This window comes from Amblyraja radiata, chromosome 1 (assembly GCF_010909765.2).
Source record: "Amblyraja radiata isolate CabotCenter1 chromosome 1, sAmbRad1.1.pri, whole genome shotgun sequence".
NCBI lineage: Eukaryota > Metazoa > Chordata > Chondrichthyes > Rajiformes > Rajidae > Amblyraja > Amblyraja radiata.
In genome coordinates, this window is record NC_045956.1 from 190259542 (window position 1) to 190274946 (window position 15405).

General features: G+C 45.1%; 1 protein-coding gene across 1 annotated transcript in view; it reads left to right on the forward strand.

Annotated features, from left to right (window-relative positions):
• The window catches only part of LOC116989155 (disintegrin and metalloproteinase domain-containing protein 19-like), a 78453-nt gene that overhangs the window by 36435 nt on the left and 26613 nt on the right, over window positions 1-15405 (forward strand). The window contains exons 12-13 of the mRNA XM_033046417.1: window positions 5421-5513; window positions 11057-11252. Coding sequence (XP_032902308.1) covers window positions 5421-5513; window positions 11057-11252 — 289 coding nt within the window. The remainder of the gene's footprint in view (window positions 1-5420; window positions 5514-11056; window positions 11253-15405) is intronic.

Consider the following 15405-nt stretch of genomic DNA (forward strand, 5'->3'; position numbering starts at 1 on the left):
ATCAACTACCCCACAGCCAACAATGGAGCAAATATTGTGGGCTCTATCTTTCCTTGATCATCGTTGCTTTTTGCATTTCTTTCATTCATTTGTTCTATAATCTCTCTATATCACAGTCTATATGTCTGATATCTCTTTCCCCTGACTCTCAGTCTGAAGAAGGGTCTCGACCTGAAACGTCACCAATTCCTTTTCTTCAGAGATGCTCCCTGACCCACTGAGTTTAGTTTGGAGATACAGCGCAGGAAGCGGGCCTTCAGCCCACTGACCGGTGATTCCTGCACATTAATGCAAAACCTACACACACGAGGGACAATTTACACTTGCACCAAGCCAATTAACCTACTAACCTGAAGGTAGACACAAAATGCTAGAGTAACTCAGCGGATCAGGCAGCATCTCTGGAGAAGGATTGGGTGACGTTTCTGGTCGAGACCCTTCTTTGATTTAAACCAGCATCTGTAGTTCTTTCCTACACATTTTAACCTACTAACCTGTACGTCTTGGGCGTGTGGGAGGAAACCGAAGATCTTGGAGAAAACTCACGCGGTCACGGGGAGAACGTACAAACTCCGTACAGACTGCACTCGTAGTCGGGATCGAACCTGGTTCTCTGACGCTGCAAGCATTGTAAGGCAGCAACTCTACCGCTGCCCCACCATGCTGCCCTTATGTTACTTATTATGTTTATTATGGGGAGAAGGCAGGAGAATGGGGTTGAGACGGAAAAATAGATCAGCCACAATAGAATGGCAGAGCAGCTTCTGCTGTAATGTCTTATAGTATTATGTCCACAAGAATTCTCTTGAATTTCTGTAGATGCACTATGAAACTATGCTGACGGGATGCATAGAAACATAGAAATTAGGTGCAGGAGTAGGCCATTCGGCCCTTCGAGCCTGCACCGCCATTCAATATGATCATGGCTGATCATCCAACTCAGTATCCCGTACCTGCCTTCTCTCCATACCCTCTGATCCCCTTAGCCACAAGGGCCACATCTAACTCCCTCTTAAATATAGCCAATGAACTGGCCGCGACTACCCTCTGTGGCAGGGAGTTCCAGAGATTCACCACTCTCTGTGTGAAAAAAGTTCTTCTCATCTCGGTTTTAAAGGATTTCCCCCTTATCCTTAAGCTGTGACCCCTTGTCCTGGACTTCCCCAACATCGGGAGCAATCTTCCTGCATCTAGCCTGTCCAACCCCTTAAGAATTTTGTAAGTTTCTATAAGATCCCCTCTCAATCTCCTAAATTCTAGAGAGTATAAACCAGTCTTTCTTCATAAGACAGTCCTGACATCCCAGGAATCAGTCTGGTGAACCTTCTCTGCACTCCCTCTATGGCAATAATGTCCTTCCTCAGATTTGGAGACCAAAACTGTACGCAATACTCCAGGTGTGGTCTCACCAAGACCCTGTACAACTGCAGTAGAACCTCCCTGCTCCTGTACTCAAATCATTTTGCTATGAAAGCTAACATACCATTCGCTTTCTTCACTGCCTGCTGCACCTGCATGCCCACTTTCAATGACTGGTGTACCATGACACCCAGGTCTCGCTGCATCTCCCCTTTTCCTAGTCGGCCACCATTTAGATAATAGTCTGCTTTCCTGTTTTTGCCACCAAAATGGATAACCTCACATTTATCCACATTATACTGCATCTGCCAAACATTTGCCCACTCACCCAGCCTATCCAAGTCACCTTGCAGTCTCCTAGCATCCTCCTCACAGCTAACACTGCCCCCCAGCTTAGTGTCATCCGCAAACTTGGAGATATTGCCTTCAATTCCCTCATCCAGATCATTAATATATATTGTAAATAGCTGGGGTCCCAGCACTGAGCCTTGCGGTACCCCACTAGTCACTGCCTGCCATTGTGAAAAGGACCCGTTTACTCCTACTCTTTGCTTCCTGTTTGCCAGCCAGTTCTCTATCCACATCAATACTGAACCCCCAATGCCGTGTGCTTTAAGTTTGTAAACTAATCTCTTATGTGGGACCTTGTCGAAAGCCTTCTGGAAGTCCAGATACACCACATCCACTGGTTCTCCCCTATCCACGCTACTAGTTACATCCTCGAAAAATTCTATAAGATTCGTCAGACATGATTTACCTTTTGTAAATCCATGCTGACTTTGTCCAATGATTTCACCACTTTCCAAATGTGCTGCTATCCCATCTTTAATAACTGACTCTAGCAGTTTCCCCACTACTGATGTTAGACTAACTGGTCTGTAATTCCCCGTTTTCTCTCTCCCTCCCTTCTTAAAAAGTGGGGTTACGTTTGCTACCCGCCAATCCTCAGGAACTACTCCAGAATCTAAAGAGTTTTGAAAGATTATTACTAATGCATCCACTATTTCTGGAGCTACTTCCTTAAGTACTCTGGGATGCAGCCTATCTGGCCTTGGGGATTTATCGGCCTTTAATCCATTTAATTTACCCAACACCACTTCCTGGCTAACCTGGATTTCACTCAATTCCTCCAACTCCTTTGACCCGCGGTCCCCTGCTATTTCCGGCAGATTATTTATGTCTTCCTTAGTGAAGACGGAACCAAAGTAGTTATTCAATTGGTCCGCCATATCCTTGTTCCCCATGATCAACTCACCTGTTTCTGACTGCAAGGGACCTACATTTGTTTTAACTAATCTCTTTCTTTTCACATATCTCTAAAAACTTTTGCAGTCAGTTTTTATGTTCCCTGCCAGTTTTCTTTCATAATCTATTTTTCCTTTCCTAATTAAGCCCTTTGTCCTCCTCTGCTGGTCTCTGAATTTCTCCCAGTCCTCCGGTATGCTGCTTTTTCTGGCTAATTTGTACGCATCATCCTTCGCTTTGATACTATCCCTGATTTCCCTTGTTATCCACGGATGCACTACCTTCCCTGATTTATTCTTTTGCCAAACTGGGATGAACAATTTTTGTAGTTCATCCATGCAGTCTTTAAATGTCTTCCATTGCATATCCACCGTCAACCCTTTTAGAATTAATTGCCAGTCAATCTTGGCCAATTCACGTCTCATACCCTCAAAGTTACCTTTCTTTAAGTTCAGAACCATTGTTTCTGAATTAACAATGTCACTCTCCATCCTAATGAAGAACTCAACCATATTATGGTCACTCTTGCCCAAGGGGGCACGTACAACAAGACTGCTAACTAACCCTTCCTCATTACTCAATACCCAGTCTAAAATAGCCTGCTCTCTCGTTGGTTCCTCTACATGTTGATTTAGATAACTATCCCGCATACATTCCAAAAAATCCTCTTCCTCAGCACTCCTGCCAATTTGATTCACCCAATCTATATGTAGATTGAAGTCACCCATTATAACGGTTTTGCCTTTGTCGCACGCATTTCTAATTTCCTGTTTGATACCATCTCCAACTTCACTACTACTGTTAGGTGGCCTGTACACAACACCCACCAGTGTTTTCTGCCCCTTAGTGTTTCGCAGCTCTACCCATACCGATTCCACATCCTCCAAACTAATGTCCTTCCTTTCCATTGCGTTAATCTCCTCTCTAATCAGCAACGCTACCCCACCTCCTTTTCCTTTCTCTCTATCCCTCCTGAATATTGAATATCCCTGGATGTTCAGCTCCCAGCCTTGGTCACCCTGGAGCCATGTCTCCGTGATCCCAACTATATCATAGTCATTAATAGCTATCTGCACATTCAACTCATCCACCTTATTACGAATGCTCCTTGCATTGAGACACAAAGCCTTCAGGCTTGTTTTTACAACACTCTTACCCCTTATACAATTTTGTTGAAAAGTGGCCCTTTTTGATTTTTGCCCTGGATTTTCCGGCCTGCCACTTTTACTTTTCACCTTGCTACCTATTGCTTCTACCCTCATTTTACACCCCTCTGTCTCTACGCTCACACATTTAAGAAACCCTTTCCCTTTAACTCCATCCTCCACTAGCCCATTCAACACCCCACCCCCCTTATTCAGTTTAAAACCACCCGTGTAGCAGTGGCAAACCTGCCTGCCAGAATGCTGGTCCCACACCTGTTAAGATGCAATCCGTCCCTTTTGTACAGTTCCCCCTTACCCCAAAACAGATCCCAGTGATCTAAGAATCTAAATCCCTGCCCCGTGCACCAGTTCCTGAGCCACACGTTCAGGTCCCGTATCTCCCTGTTCCTGCTCTCGCCAGCACGAGGAACTGGAAGCAAACCGGAGATAACAACCCTGGAGGTCCTGCATCTCGGCCTGGAATGGCAACTGCTCTTCTCTTGACCGCTGAACCTGCAGGGAGTGTAGAACATAGCCCAGTCCAGTACTGTGTACTCGAAGAGCTATTTCATTTTATCCTGGTGATTAAGACAATAAATTACTTTCCAAATGTGAATCCGACCTGCACAATCTAACCTGGTTAAAAAAGCCCAATTTTTGCACAAAGAAAACAAATCCGAAGGTCCCTGCTGCAGTTAATGAAGGCAGTGCGTAGTTTAGTTGTAATATGTAGCATTTAATAATATGGTGATTGTCCTGAACCTGGACGTTACAGTTTTCAGACTCCTGTACCTTTCGATCCCGACCACGGGTGCTGTCTGTATGGAGTTTGTCCGTTCTCCCCGTGATCTGCGTGGGTTTTCTCCAAGATCTTTGGTTTCCTCCCACACTCCAAAGACATACAAGTTTGTAGGTTAATTGGCTTGATAAAATGTAAAAATTGTTGAGTATAAAATTGCCCAGTGCTGAGTGTTGCTGTACCTTGAGCTTTTCACCGTACTACATCCAGATCCAGATCCAGTATTGTAGTCCTCTTGAAATAAATGCTAGCATTACCTTCGCCTTCCTTACCAATGATTCCATTTGCAAATTAACTTTTGGGAATCAGCACTCCCAAGTCCCGTTACACCTCCGATTTCTGAATTCTCTCCCCATTTAGCATTTGGGAGAGAACTTTCTACCCTATCTATGCTTTTCAGAATTTTGTGTACTTCCGTCAGGACTCCCTCTATCTCTGTGTTCTAGAGAACATAATTGAAGTAGCTCAACCTCTGCTATTTCAAGGTTCCAAAGTCCCAAGACCTCGTATATCTTCTTTGCATAATGACATATTCCCAGGGCTTAATAAAAAATGAATATCTGCATCCAGAGTGTGGTGAATCTTTGGAAATCTCTACCCAAGAGGCTGTAGGGTCTGTTCATTGTGTCTATTCATTAGTCGTGGAGAGTCATAGTCGCTTAGCATGGAAACGGGAAACTCAGCCATGCCAACCAGGTTTATAGCTGAGCTAATGCCATTTGCCGGTGTTTGGCCAACATCATTCTAACATTGGTAAAATGTCCCTTTTATGCTTCTGCACATGAATAATGGGCATGAATGAATTTGACAGAGCTGTTGTGTTTGTTGGTAAGACTATATCGTTTTAATTTAAATTGTCCCTCTTCACTTAGGAGTGCATGGATCCCTGTTGTGTTGCTTTACTGTGTAAATTTCGACCCGGTGCCAAATGTGCATCAAATGATATCTGCTGCAGAAACTGCAAAGTAAGTATATGATTCTTCCTTTACAAACAGAATTACATAGTTGCAAAGATTCATTTAACAGGTAAATATGCTGTTAAAATTGTTGAGTTGACACCTTACACCAGCTGCAAGCAACAGTTATTGGCAAAACCAAGACTACTGAATATGGCCTAAACACAATATTATTTGGGGAGAAAATAAATATTTATACCTATTGACACAAAGTAGCATTGTGTGCCAGTATTCTGACCTAAGAATGTGCAAGAACCACAAAACATATTGGCAACATTAATCACTGTAAACGAGGAATACACTTTCCCTGGTGTTTCTGGGATCCTACTTCACATATTTCCCTGAGAGGGGCTTCTCTTTGCTTTGCACCTGGAGAAATGGGACCTCCTCAGGAGCACTACTCTTTTCATCTTTACCTGTCTAACCTTAAAGCTATGCTAACGCCCTTTGACATTTCCTCCCTGGGAAAATGTTCAGATTGTCTACTCTATCCATGCCTCTCAAAATGTTATATATTTAAATCAGATGTCCCCTCCAACTCCCCAGAAAAAACAATTCAAGTTTATAAAACCTCTCTTTGTAGCTAATGCCCTCTAATCCAAACCTGCACTCTCTCCAAAGCCTACACATTTCATCCTGTAATGGGGTGACCAGAACTGCACACAATATTGCAAGTTTAGCCTAACCAAAGTCCTATAAAGCTGCAATATGATTTCATGACATTTATACTCATTGCCCCATCCAATGAAAGCATAGAGTAATAGAGTGATACTGCGATGAAAAAAAGGCCCACGTTCCGCTCCGTTGCATACTACACGTCAGAGTAGCAGTGTGAACGTGTGATGACCTGCTTAGTAGTTAATGACCTGAACAATAAAGATGCTTGTGTTTCAACCTGTGTGAGTTTGGACTCTTTACAAAGGGATTAAAAGTAATATTCACAAATTTGCAGCTGACACAAAGCTGGGTGGCAGTGTGAACTGTGAGGAGAATGCTATGAGAATGCACGGTGACTTGGACAGGTTGGGTGAGTGGGCAGATGCATGGCAGATGCAATTTAATGTGTATCCAAATGTGCCGCTATTTCATCTTTTATAATTGACTCCAGCATTTTCCCCACCACCGATGTCAGGCTAACAGGTCGATAATTCCCTGTTTTCTCTCTCCCGTCTTCCTTAAAAAATGGGATAACATTAGCTACCCTCCAATCCACAGGAAATGATCCTGAATCTGGGAGATTGTTTGTATCTTCCTTAGTGAAGACAGATCCAAAGCACCTGTTCAACTCGTCTGCCATTTCCTTGTTCCCCATAATAAATTCACATGTTTCTGTCTTCAAGAGACCCACATTTGTCTTAGCTAAATTTTTCCTCTTCACATACCTAAAGATGCTTTTACTATCTATCCTCCTTTATATTCTTGGCTAGTTTACCTTCGTACCTCATCTTTTCTCCCCGTATTGCCTTTATAGTTATCTTCTGTTGCTCTTTAAAAGTTTCCCAATCCTCTGGCTTCCCACTCATCTTTGCTATGTTATACTTCTTCTCTTTTATTTTTATGCTGTCCTTGACTTCCCTTGTCAGCCACGGCCACCTCTTACTCCCCTTGGAATCTTTCTTCCTCTTTGGAATGAACTGATCCTGCACCTTTTGTATTATTCCCAGAAATACCTGCCATTGTTGTTCCACTTTCATCTCTGCTAGGGTATATTTCCAGTCAACTTTGGCCAGCTCCTCCCTCATGCCTCCATAGTCCCCTTTGCTCAACTGTAATACTGACACTTCTGATTTTCCCTTCAAATTGTAGATTAAAATTATTATATTATGGTCACCACCTCCTAATGGTTCCTTTACCTTGAGTTCCCTATCAAATCCAGTTCATTACACAACACTAAATCCAGAATGGCCTTCTCCCTGATGTGGGAGAAGTACAAGCTGCTCTAAGAATCCATCACGGAGTCACTCCACAATCTCCCTTTCTTGGGGTCCAGTGCCAACCTGATTTCCCCAGTCTACCTGCATGTTGAAATCTCCCATAACCACAGTAGTATTACCTTTGCTACATGCCAATTTTAACTCTTGATTCAACTTGTACCCTATGTCCAGGCTACTGTTTGGGGGCCTGTAGATATCTCCCATTGGGGTCTTTTTACCATTAGAATTTGTCAGTTCTATCCATACTGACTCCACATCTCCTGATTCTATGTCACCCATCGCAAGGGACTGAATTTCATTCCTTACCAACAGAGCTACGCAACTCCCTCTGCCCACCTGTCTGTCGTATAGGACGTATACCCCTGAATACCTAAAGCTTCTTTCGGTATGTGAAGAGGAAAACATTAGTTAAGACCAAAGTTGGACCCTTGAAGACTGAAAAGGATGAATTTATTATGGGGAACAAGGAAATGACAGATGAGTTGAACAGGTACTTTGGATCCATCTTCACTAAGGAGGACACAAACAATCTTCCTGATGTACTAGTGGCCAGAGTATCTTGGGTGACGGATGAACTGAAGGAAATCCACATTAGGCAGGAAATGGTGTTGGGTAGACTGATGGGACTGAAGGCTGATAAATCCCCAGGGCCTGATGGTCTGCATCCCAGGGTACTTAAGGAAGTGGCTCTAGAAATCGTGGACGCATTGGTGATCATTTTCCAATGTTCTATAGATTCAGGATCAGTTCCTATGGATTGGAAGGTAGCTAATGTTATCCCACTTTTTAAGAAAGGAGAAGAGAGAGAACGGGGAATTATAGAACAGTTAGCCTGACATCGGTGGTGGGGAAGATGCTGGAGTCAATCATAAAAGATGAAATAGCGGCACATTTGGGTAGCAGTAACAGGATGGTACTTATGAAGGGGAAATCTGCAAGTCAGCATGGTATTTATGAAGGGGAAATCTGGAATTTTTTGAGGGTGTAACTAGGAAAATGGACAAGGGAGAGCCAGTGGATGTAGTGTACCTGGACTTTCAGAAACCATTTGATAAGGTCCCACATAGGAGATTAGTGGGCAAAATTAGGGCACATGGTTTTGGGGGTAGAGTGCTGACATGGATAGAAAATTGGTTGGCAGACAGGAAACAAAGAGTAGGGATTAACTGGCCCCTTTCGGAATGGCAGGCAATGACTAGTGGGGTATCGCAAGGCTCGGTGCTGGGACCGCAGCTATTTACAATATACATCAATGATTTAGATGAAGGGATTCAAAGTAACAAAGTGACACAAAGCTGAGTGGCAGTGTGAAATGCGAGGAGGATGCTATGAGAATGCAGGGTGACTTGGACAGGTTGGGTGTGAGGGCAGATGCATGGCAGGTACAGTTTAATGTGGATAAATGTGAGGTTATCCACTTTGGCAGCAAAACCAGGAAGGCAGATTATTATGTAAATGTTGTCAAGTTGGTAAAGGGATGTACAACAGGATCTGGGCATTTAGAACGGAGATGAAGAAACACTTTTTCACACAGAGCGTGGTGAGTCTGTGGAATTCTCTGCCTCAGAGGACGGTGGAGGCAGGTTCTCAGGATACTTTCAAGAGAGAGCTTGATCCTGCACCTATTGTCTATTGTCTAATCTCAATTCAGTTCCCAGCCCTGGCCCTCTTGCAGCCATGTCTCTGCATTTCCCATAACATCATACTTGCCAATTTCTAACTGAGCCTCAAGCTCATCCACTTTATTTCTTATACTTTGCGCATTCATATACAACACTTTAACTTACTCCCAATTTAACAATACTTCAATTTGTCAACCGCTCCCCCCCACGCATACGCTTTCACGTTGTTGACCCCCAACTCCCCACTATTTAGTTTAAACGCACACGTGTAGCATTAGCACTAGGCAGAATGTTGGTCCCCCTACAGTTAAGGTGTAACCCGTCCCTTTTGTACAGGTGGACAAAAGTGCTGGAGAAACTCAGCGGGTGCGGCAGCATCAATGGAGCGAAGGAAATAGGCAACATTTCAGTCTGAAGAAGGGTTTTGGCCCAAACCGTTGCCTATTTCCTTCGTTCCATAGATGCTGCCGCACCCGCTGAGTTTCTCCAGCACTTTTGTCTACCTTTGATTTTCCAGCATCTGCAGTTCCTTCTTAAACCTTTTGTACAGGTCACCTCTACCCCAGAGGGGATCTCAGTGGTCGATAAATCTAAATCTGTGCTCCCTGCACCAGCTCCCCAGCCACATATTCAGATCCCCTATCACCCTGTTCCTGCCCTCACTAGCAGAAGGTACAGGAAGCAATCCAGAGATAACCAGCCTAGAAGTCCTGCTTTTCAGTCTTCTTCCTAACTCTCCAAAGTCATGTTGCAGAACCTCCTTCCTCTTCTTCCCGACGTCGTTTGTGCCCACATGCACAAACACTTCCGGATGCTCACCTTCCCTCTTGAGGATGTTCTGAAGTCGGTCCGAGACATCTTGAACCCTGGCACCTTTGCTCTTCCTGTAACCTTGGCATGGCAACCTCACTCTAGGTCCTGCCCAGAATGGCCCTGAGGTCATCCAGCTGCTTCTCCAGTTCCCCAACACGCACGTTCATTCAGGAGCTGCACCTGGACACAATTTCTGCAGGTGTAGTTTCCAGAAGCACCAGCGGTGTCCCTGACTTCCTACATCCTGCAGGAAACACACTGTGCCAACTTGTCTGCCATTTCTTCAGTGGAAAAAATGACAGATTTTGATCAAGTGTAGCCTCCTTGCCTCAGCCTCCTGGCCAAAGACTCTCGAGACAAAGATTCACACTTTACTCACCAAGGCACTAAGACTCTGGAGCCAAAGGCTCACACTCTACTCACCAAGGCAGTTCACCTCAACAAAGCCACTCCCCAACAGGCCGCTCCCCCAAGAGCAAGACCTACTTTTATTTGCTGTTCAATTAACTAACTTCTGCAGCCAATCCCCCGCACTAGCTCCTTCACCTGCCACTCCTCGGCCGACCTTGAAGGTAATTCTTGCTATTGAGGGAGTACAGCGTACATTCACCAGGTTAATTCCTGGGATGGCGGGACTGACATATGATGAAAGAATAGGTCGACTGGGCTTATATTCACTGGAATGTAGAAGAATGACAGGGTATCTTATAGAAACATATATAATTCTTAAAGGATTGGACAGGCTAGATACAGGAAAAATGTACCTGACATTTTTGTTCCCGATCAAATGTAGTCCAGAATCAGGGGTCACAGTTTAAGAATAAGGGGTCGGCCATTTAGGACTGAGATGAGGAAAAATGTCTTCACCCAGAGTGAATCTGTAGAATTCTCTGCCTCAGAAGGCAGCGGAGGCCAATTCACTGGATGTTTTCAAGAGAGAGCTAAAGGAATCAAGGGATATGGGGAAAAAACAGGAACGGGGTACTGATTGTGCATGATCAGCCATGATCAGATTGAATGGTGGTGCTGGCTCGAAGGGCCGAATGGCCTACTCGTGCACCTATTTTTCTATGTTTCTGTAACTATTAGAGGAATACAGCTTCCTTTTTAATTTGGAGCTGTTTCAATGAAAATGATTGTTGTTAATTTGTGTGTAAATGTAATGTGCCCTTCCAAATTACAGTTCGTAAAAGCAAATCGAATTTGCAGGAAACCCATTGGAGAATGTGATTTCTCAGAGTATTGCACGGGCGCACATTCAAAGTGTCCCATCAATATGTACAAGAAAAACTTTTACCCCTGTGCAAATGGGACTTCATACTGTTTCAATGGCGCATGCCAGACACTGCAGACTCAGTGTCAGAATATCTGGGGACCAAGTAAGTATACAGCCAGCTTTGTTGCATTTATCTTTCTATTTCCTACCGCTGAGGAAGTGCATTTTCTGTGTTTTTGTGTCTACTAGCACAAATATATTGGTTTAACTAAACTAGACCTAGAGCATTATCACACGATGCAAATAAAATAGTTATCAATAGCGTATATTTAAGTGGAAATGTTTAAGTAGGAACTGCAGATGCTGCAAAATCGAAGGTAGAAAAAAATACTGGAGAAACTCAGCAGGTGTGGCAGCATCTATGGAGCGAAGGAAATAGGCAACGTTTCGGGCCGAAACCCTTCTTCAGACTGAAGATCACTTTGATGAAGAGCACTGCAGCTGAAATGTTTACTGTTTCACTTCCCACTGATGCTGCTCTGCCTAACTGTCAGATTAAATATCTTATGCTGATTATTTTCTGCATTTTCAACTTTTATTTTAGATTTCAATTTATTTAATTTCCATTTAGGATTAAGATATTTAATCTGACAGTTAGGTGGAGAACCCTAAAGGTAAAGTGTTTCAGGAAAGGAATTCCAGTGCATAATCAACCAATGATGAGTAAAGGGAAATGAACGAAACAGTAGATCCTCTATTTAATGGACCCCAGTATAACAGAATTCAGCTATAGTGGGGGGGACCCCATTCTCGCACTGCCTCCGCAGCCCCATGGGGAGCAGATTTCCGAGGGCCTCCATCCGACTTGCAAGGTGCACGAGCGAGCCCTTCGTCACTCACCGCATAGTTCGGTTGATGCCGCAGTTGTTGCAGGTCATGTTGTAGCCCCTGTGGACAGCGCTGTCTTCGGGCCACCTACAGGGCAGGCTCGGTCACAATGGGGCTCCCTCCACTCATCTGCTGCTTCGTCCACTCCATACTCCACCGCTGCCACCTGCTCCTTCTCCGTTGGTCTGTCATAGAATGATATAGAACTGAAACAGGCCCTTTGGCCCAATTTATGCCCCAGAATACACTCCAGCAATTTATCACGGATCTTAGGTTAACTGGTCTCTAGTTCGCAGACATTTCCTTGCATCCATCCTTGAATAGAATGTTAGCCACCCACCAGTCTTTTCACAGTTCACTCGTGTCTTATGATTCATATATTGTCATACGGCACAAAAAAAGGCCTTTTGGCCCAATATGCCCATGCCGACCAAGATGCCCCATCTGCGTTAGTCCCACCTGTGCACATTTGGCATATATCCCTCTAAACTCTCCATATCCATGTACCTGTTGTTAAAGTACCAGCCTTTCACCACCTCCTCTGACACCTCGTTCCCTTAACCCACCAACCTTTATATGAAATGTGTTGAAAGCAACTGCAGATGCTGTTTTAACGCTGAAACATAGAAAATAGGTGCAGGAGGAGGCCATTCGGCCCTTCGATACAGCACCCCCATTCATTGTGACCACGGCTGATCATCCCCAATCAATAACCCGCGCCTGCCTTCTCCCCATATCCCTTGATTCCATTAGCCCCTAGAGCTCTATCTAACTCTCTCTTAAATCCATCCAGTGACTTGGCCTCCACTGCCCTCTGTGGCAGGGAATTCCACAAATTCACTGGGTGAAAAGGTTTTTTCTCACCTCAGTCTTAAATGACCTCCCCTTTATTCTAAGACTGTGGCCCCTGGTTCTGGACTCGCCCAACATTGGGAACATTTTTCCTGCATCTAGCTTTTCCAGTCCTTTTATAATTTTATATGTTTCTATAAGATCCCCCTCATCCTTCTAAACTCCCGTAAATACAAGCCTAGTCTTTTCAATCTTTCCTCATATGACATCCCAGGAATCAATCTCGTGAACCTACGCTGCACTGCCTCAATCACAAGGATGTCCTTCCTCAAATTAGGAGACCAAAACTGCACACAATACTCCAGATGTGGTCTCACCAGAGCCCTATACAACTGCAGAAGAACCTCTCTACTCCTATACTGAAATCCTCTTGTTATGAAGGCCAACATTCCATTAGCTTTCTTCACTGCTTGCTGTACCTGCACGCCAACAGAAGATAGACAAAAAATGCTGGAGTAACTCAACGGGACAGATAGCATCTCCAGAGGGGGGGGAATGGGTGTTATTTTGGGTTGAGACTTCTTCAGACAGGGAGAGGGAGACTGGAAATATGTGGAAGGGTAAGGTGTGAAAACAACAGATCAAAGCAGATGGTGATCAAAGAAACAGGGAATGGATCGTTGTTAGCGGAGGGGAAGGTGACAACGAGGCCTACATTCAGCAAAATTAACCAGGAGGACAATGAAACTTGTCAGTGAACTAGGGTGGGGAAGGGACGGAGAGAGAGGGTAAAGAAGGGTTACTTGGTTAGAGAAATCAATATTCATAATGTTGGGTTTTAAGCTGCCCAAGCCCAAACATGAAGTGCTGTTCCTCCAAATTACGTTTGTCCTCACTCTAACAGTGTAGGAGGCCCAGGACTGAAAGGTCAGTATGGGGATGGGAGGAGGAGTTAAAGTATTTCGCAACCAGGAGATCGCTTGAGCCTCGGCAAGCTGAGTCTGCGCATGGTGTTGCTCCTCATAAGATCTTCATAAATCTTCTGTGCACTCTTTCCAGTTTACCATGATCCATCCTGCGCTAGTCCCACCTGCCCAGGAACCATCTGCTCTACAACACTCCCCAGGGCATTGCCATTCATTGTGAAGGCCCTGCCCTGTTTTGACTTTATAAAATGCAACACCTCACACTTATCTGCATTAAATTGCAATAACCATTCCACTGCCCGCTGATCAAGATCCTGCTGTAATTTTTTATAACCATCTTCACTATAATACCACCCACTTTAGTATCATCTGCAAACTTACTAATCATGCTTTGTACATTCTCATTCAAATCATTGACTTAGATCACCAACAGCAATGGGCCATGCACGGATCAATAAGACCATGAGACACAGGAGCCGAATTAGGCTATTTGGCCCACCAAGTCCCTGAGGCACACTACTAGTCACAGACCTCCAGTCTGAAAAACATCCTACGACCGTCTCGTAACGTCCCGGCTCTGGAACTCTTTATCCAGAACTGCCGCCGCGACGTCAACCGCCTCAACTTATCCACACCCGTCTCACTCCAATCTCTCCCCCCCCTGAACGCACTGCCATTGAATCACTCCGCAAAAACCCAGATTGGGTTATCAATCCAGCCGACAAGGGAGGTGCCGTGGTAGTCTGGCGCGTCGATCTCTAAAAAGCTGAGGCCACGCGCCAACTCTCGGACACCTCCTCCTACTTACCCTTGGACCATGACCCCACTGACGAGCACCAGGCCACCATATCTAGCACCATCACCGACTTCATCAATTCCCACGCCCAGCCAGACCAAGCTTCCAACCTCATCGTTCCCCAGCCCCGCACGGCCCGTTTTTACCTTCTCCCCAAAATTCACAAACCCGGCTCTCCCGGCAGACCCATTGTCACTGCTTGTTCGTGCCCCACCGAACTCATCTCCACATACCTTGACTCCATACTATCCCCCTTGGTCAAATCCCTTCCCACCTATGTTCTAGACACCTGAGACACTCCGCCGCCTCCGCGCATTCCACTCTCTAGGCCCTCACCCCCTCATCTTCACCATGGATGTCCAGTCACTCTACACCTCGATCCCCCACCAGGATGGCCTCAAAGCCCTCCGGTTCTTCCTCGACCAGAGGAGCAACCTATACCCAGCCACTGACACTCTCCTCCACCTAGCGGAGTTGGTCCTCACCCTCAACAACTTTACGTTTGATTCCTCCCATTTCCTCCAAACACAAGGCGTAGCTATGGGCACACGCATGGGCCCCAGCTATGCCTGCCTCTTTGTCGGGTACGTTGAACAATCCTTGTTCAATACGTACCAGGGCCCCATCACCGACCTCTACCTCCGTTACATTGATGACTGCTTTGGGGCCACCTCCTGCACCCACACACAACTGACTGACTTCATCCACTTCACCACCAACTTCCATCCGGCACTCCAATACACCTGGACCATTTCCGACACTTCCCTACCATTCCTTGACCTCACCATCTCCATTGCAGGGGACAGACTTCTGACCGACATACACTACAAACCAACTGACTCACATGGCTATCTGGACTACATGTCTTGCCACCCTGCCCCCTGTAAAGACTCCATCCCCTACTCCCAATTCCT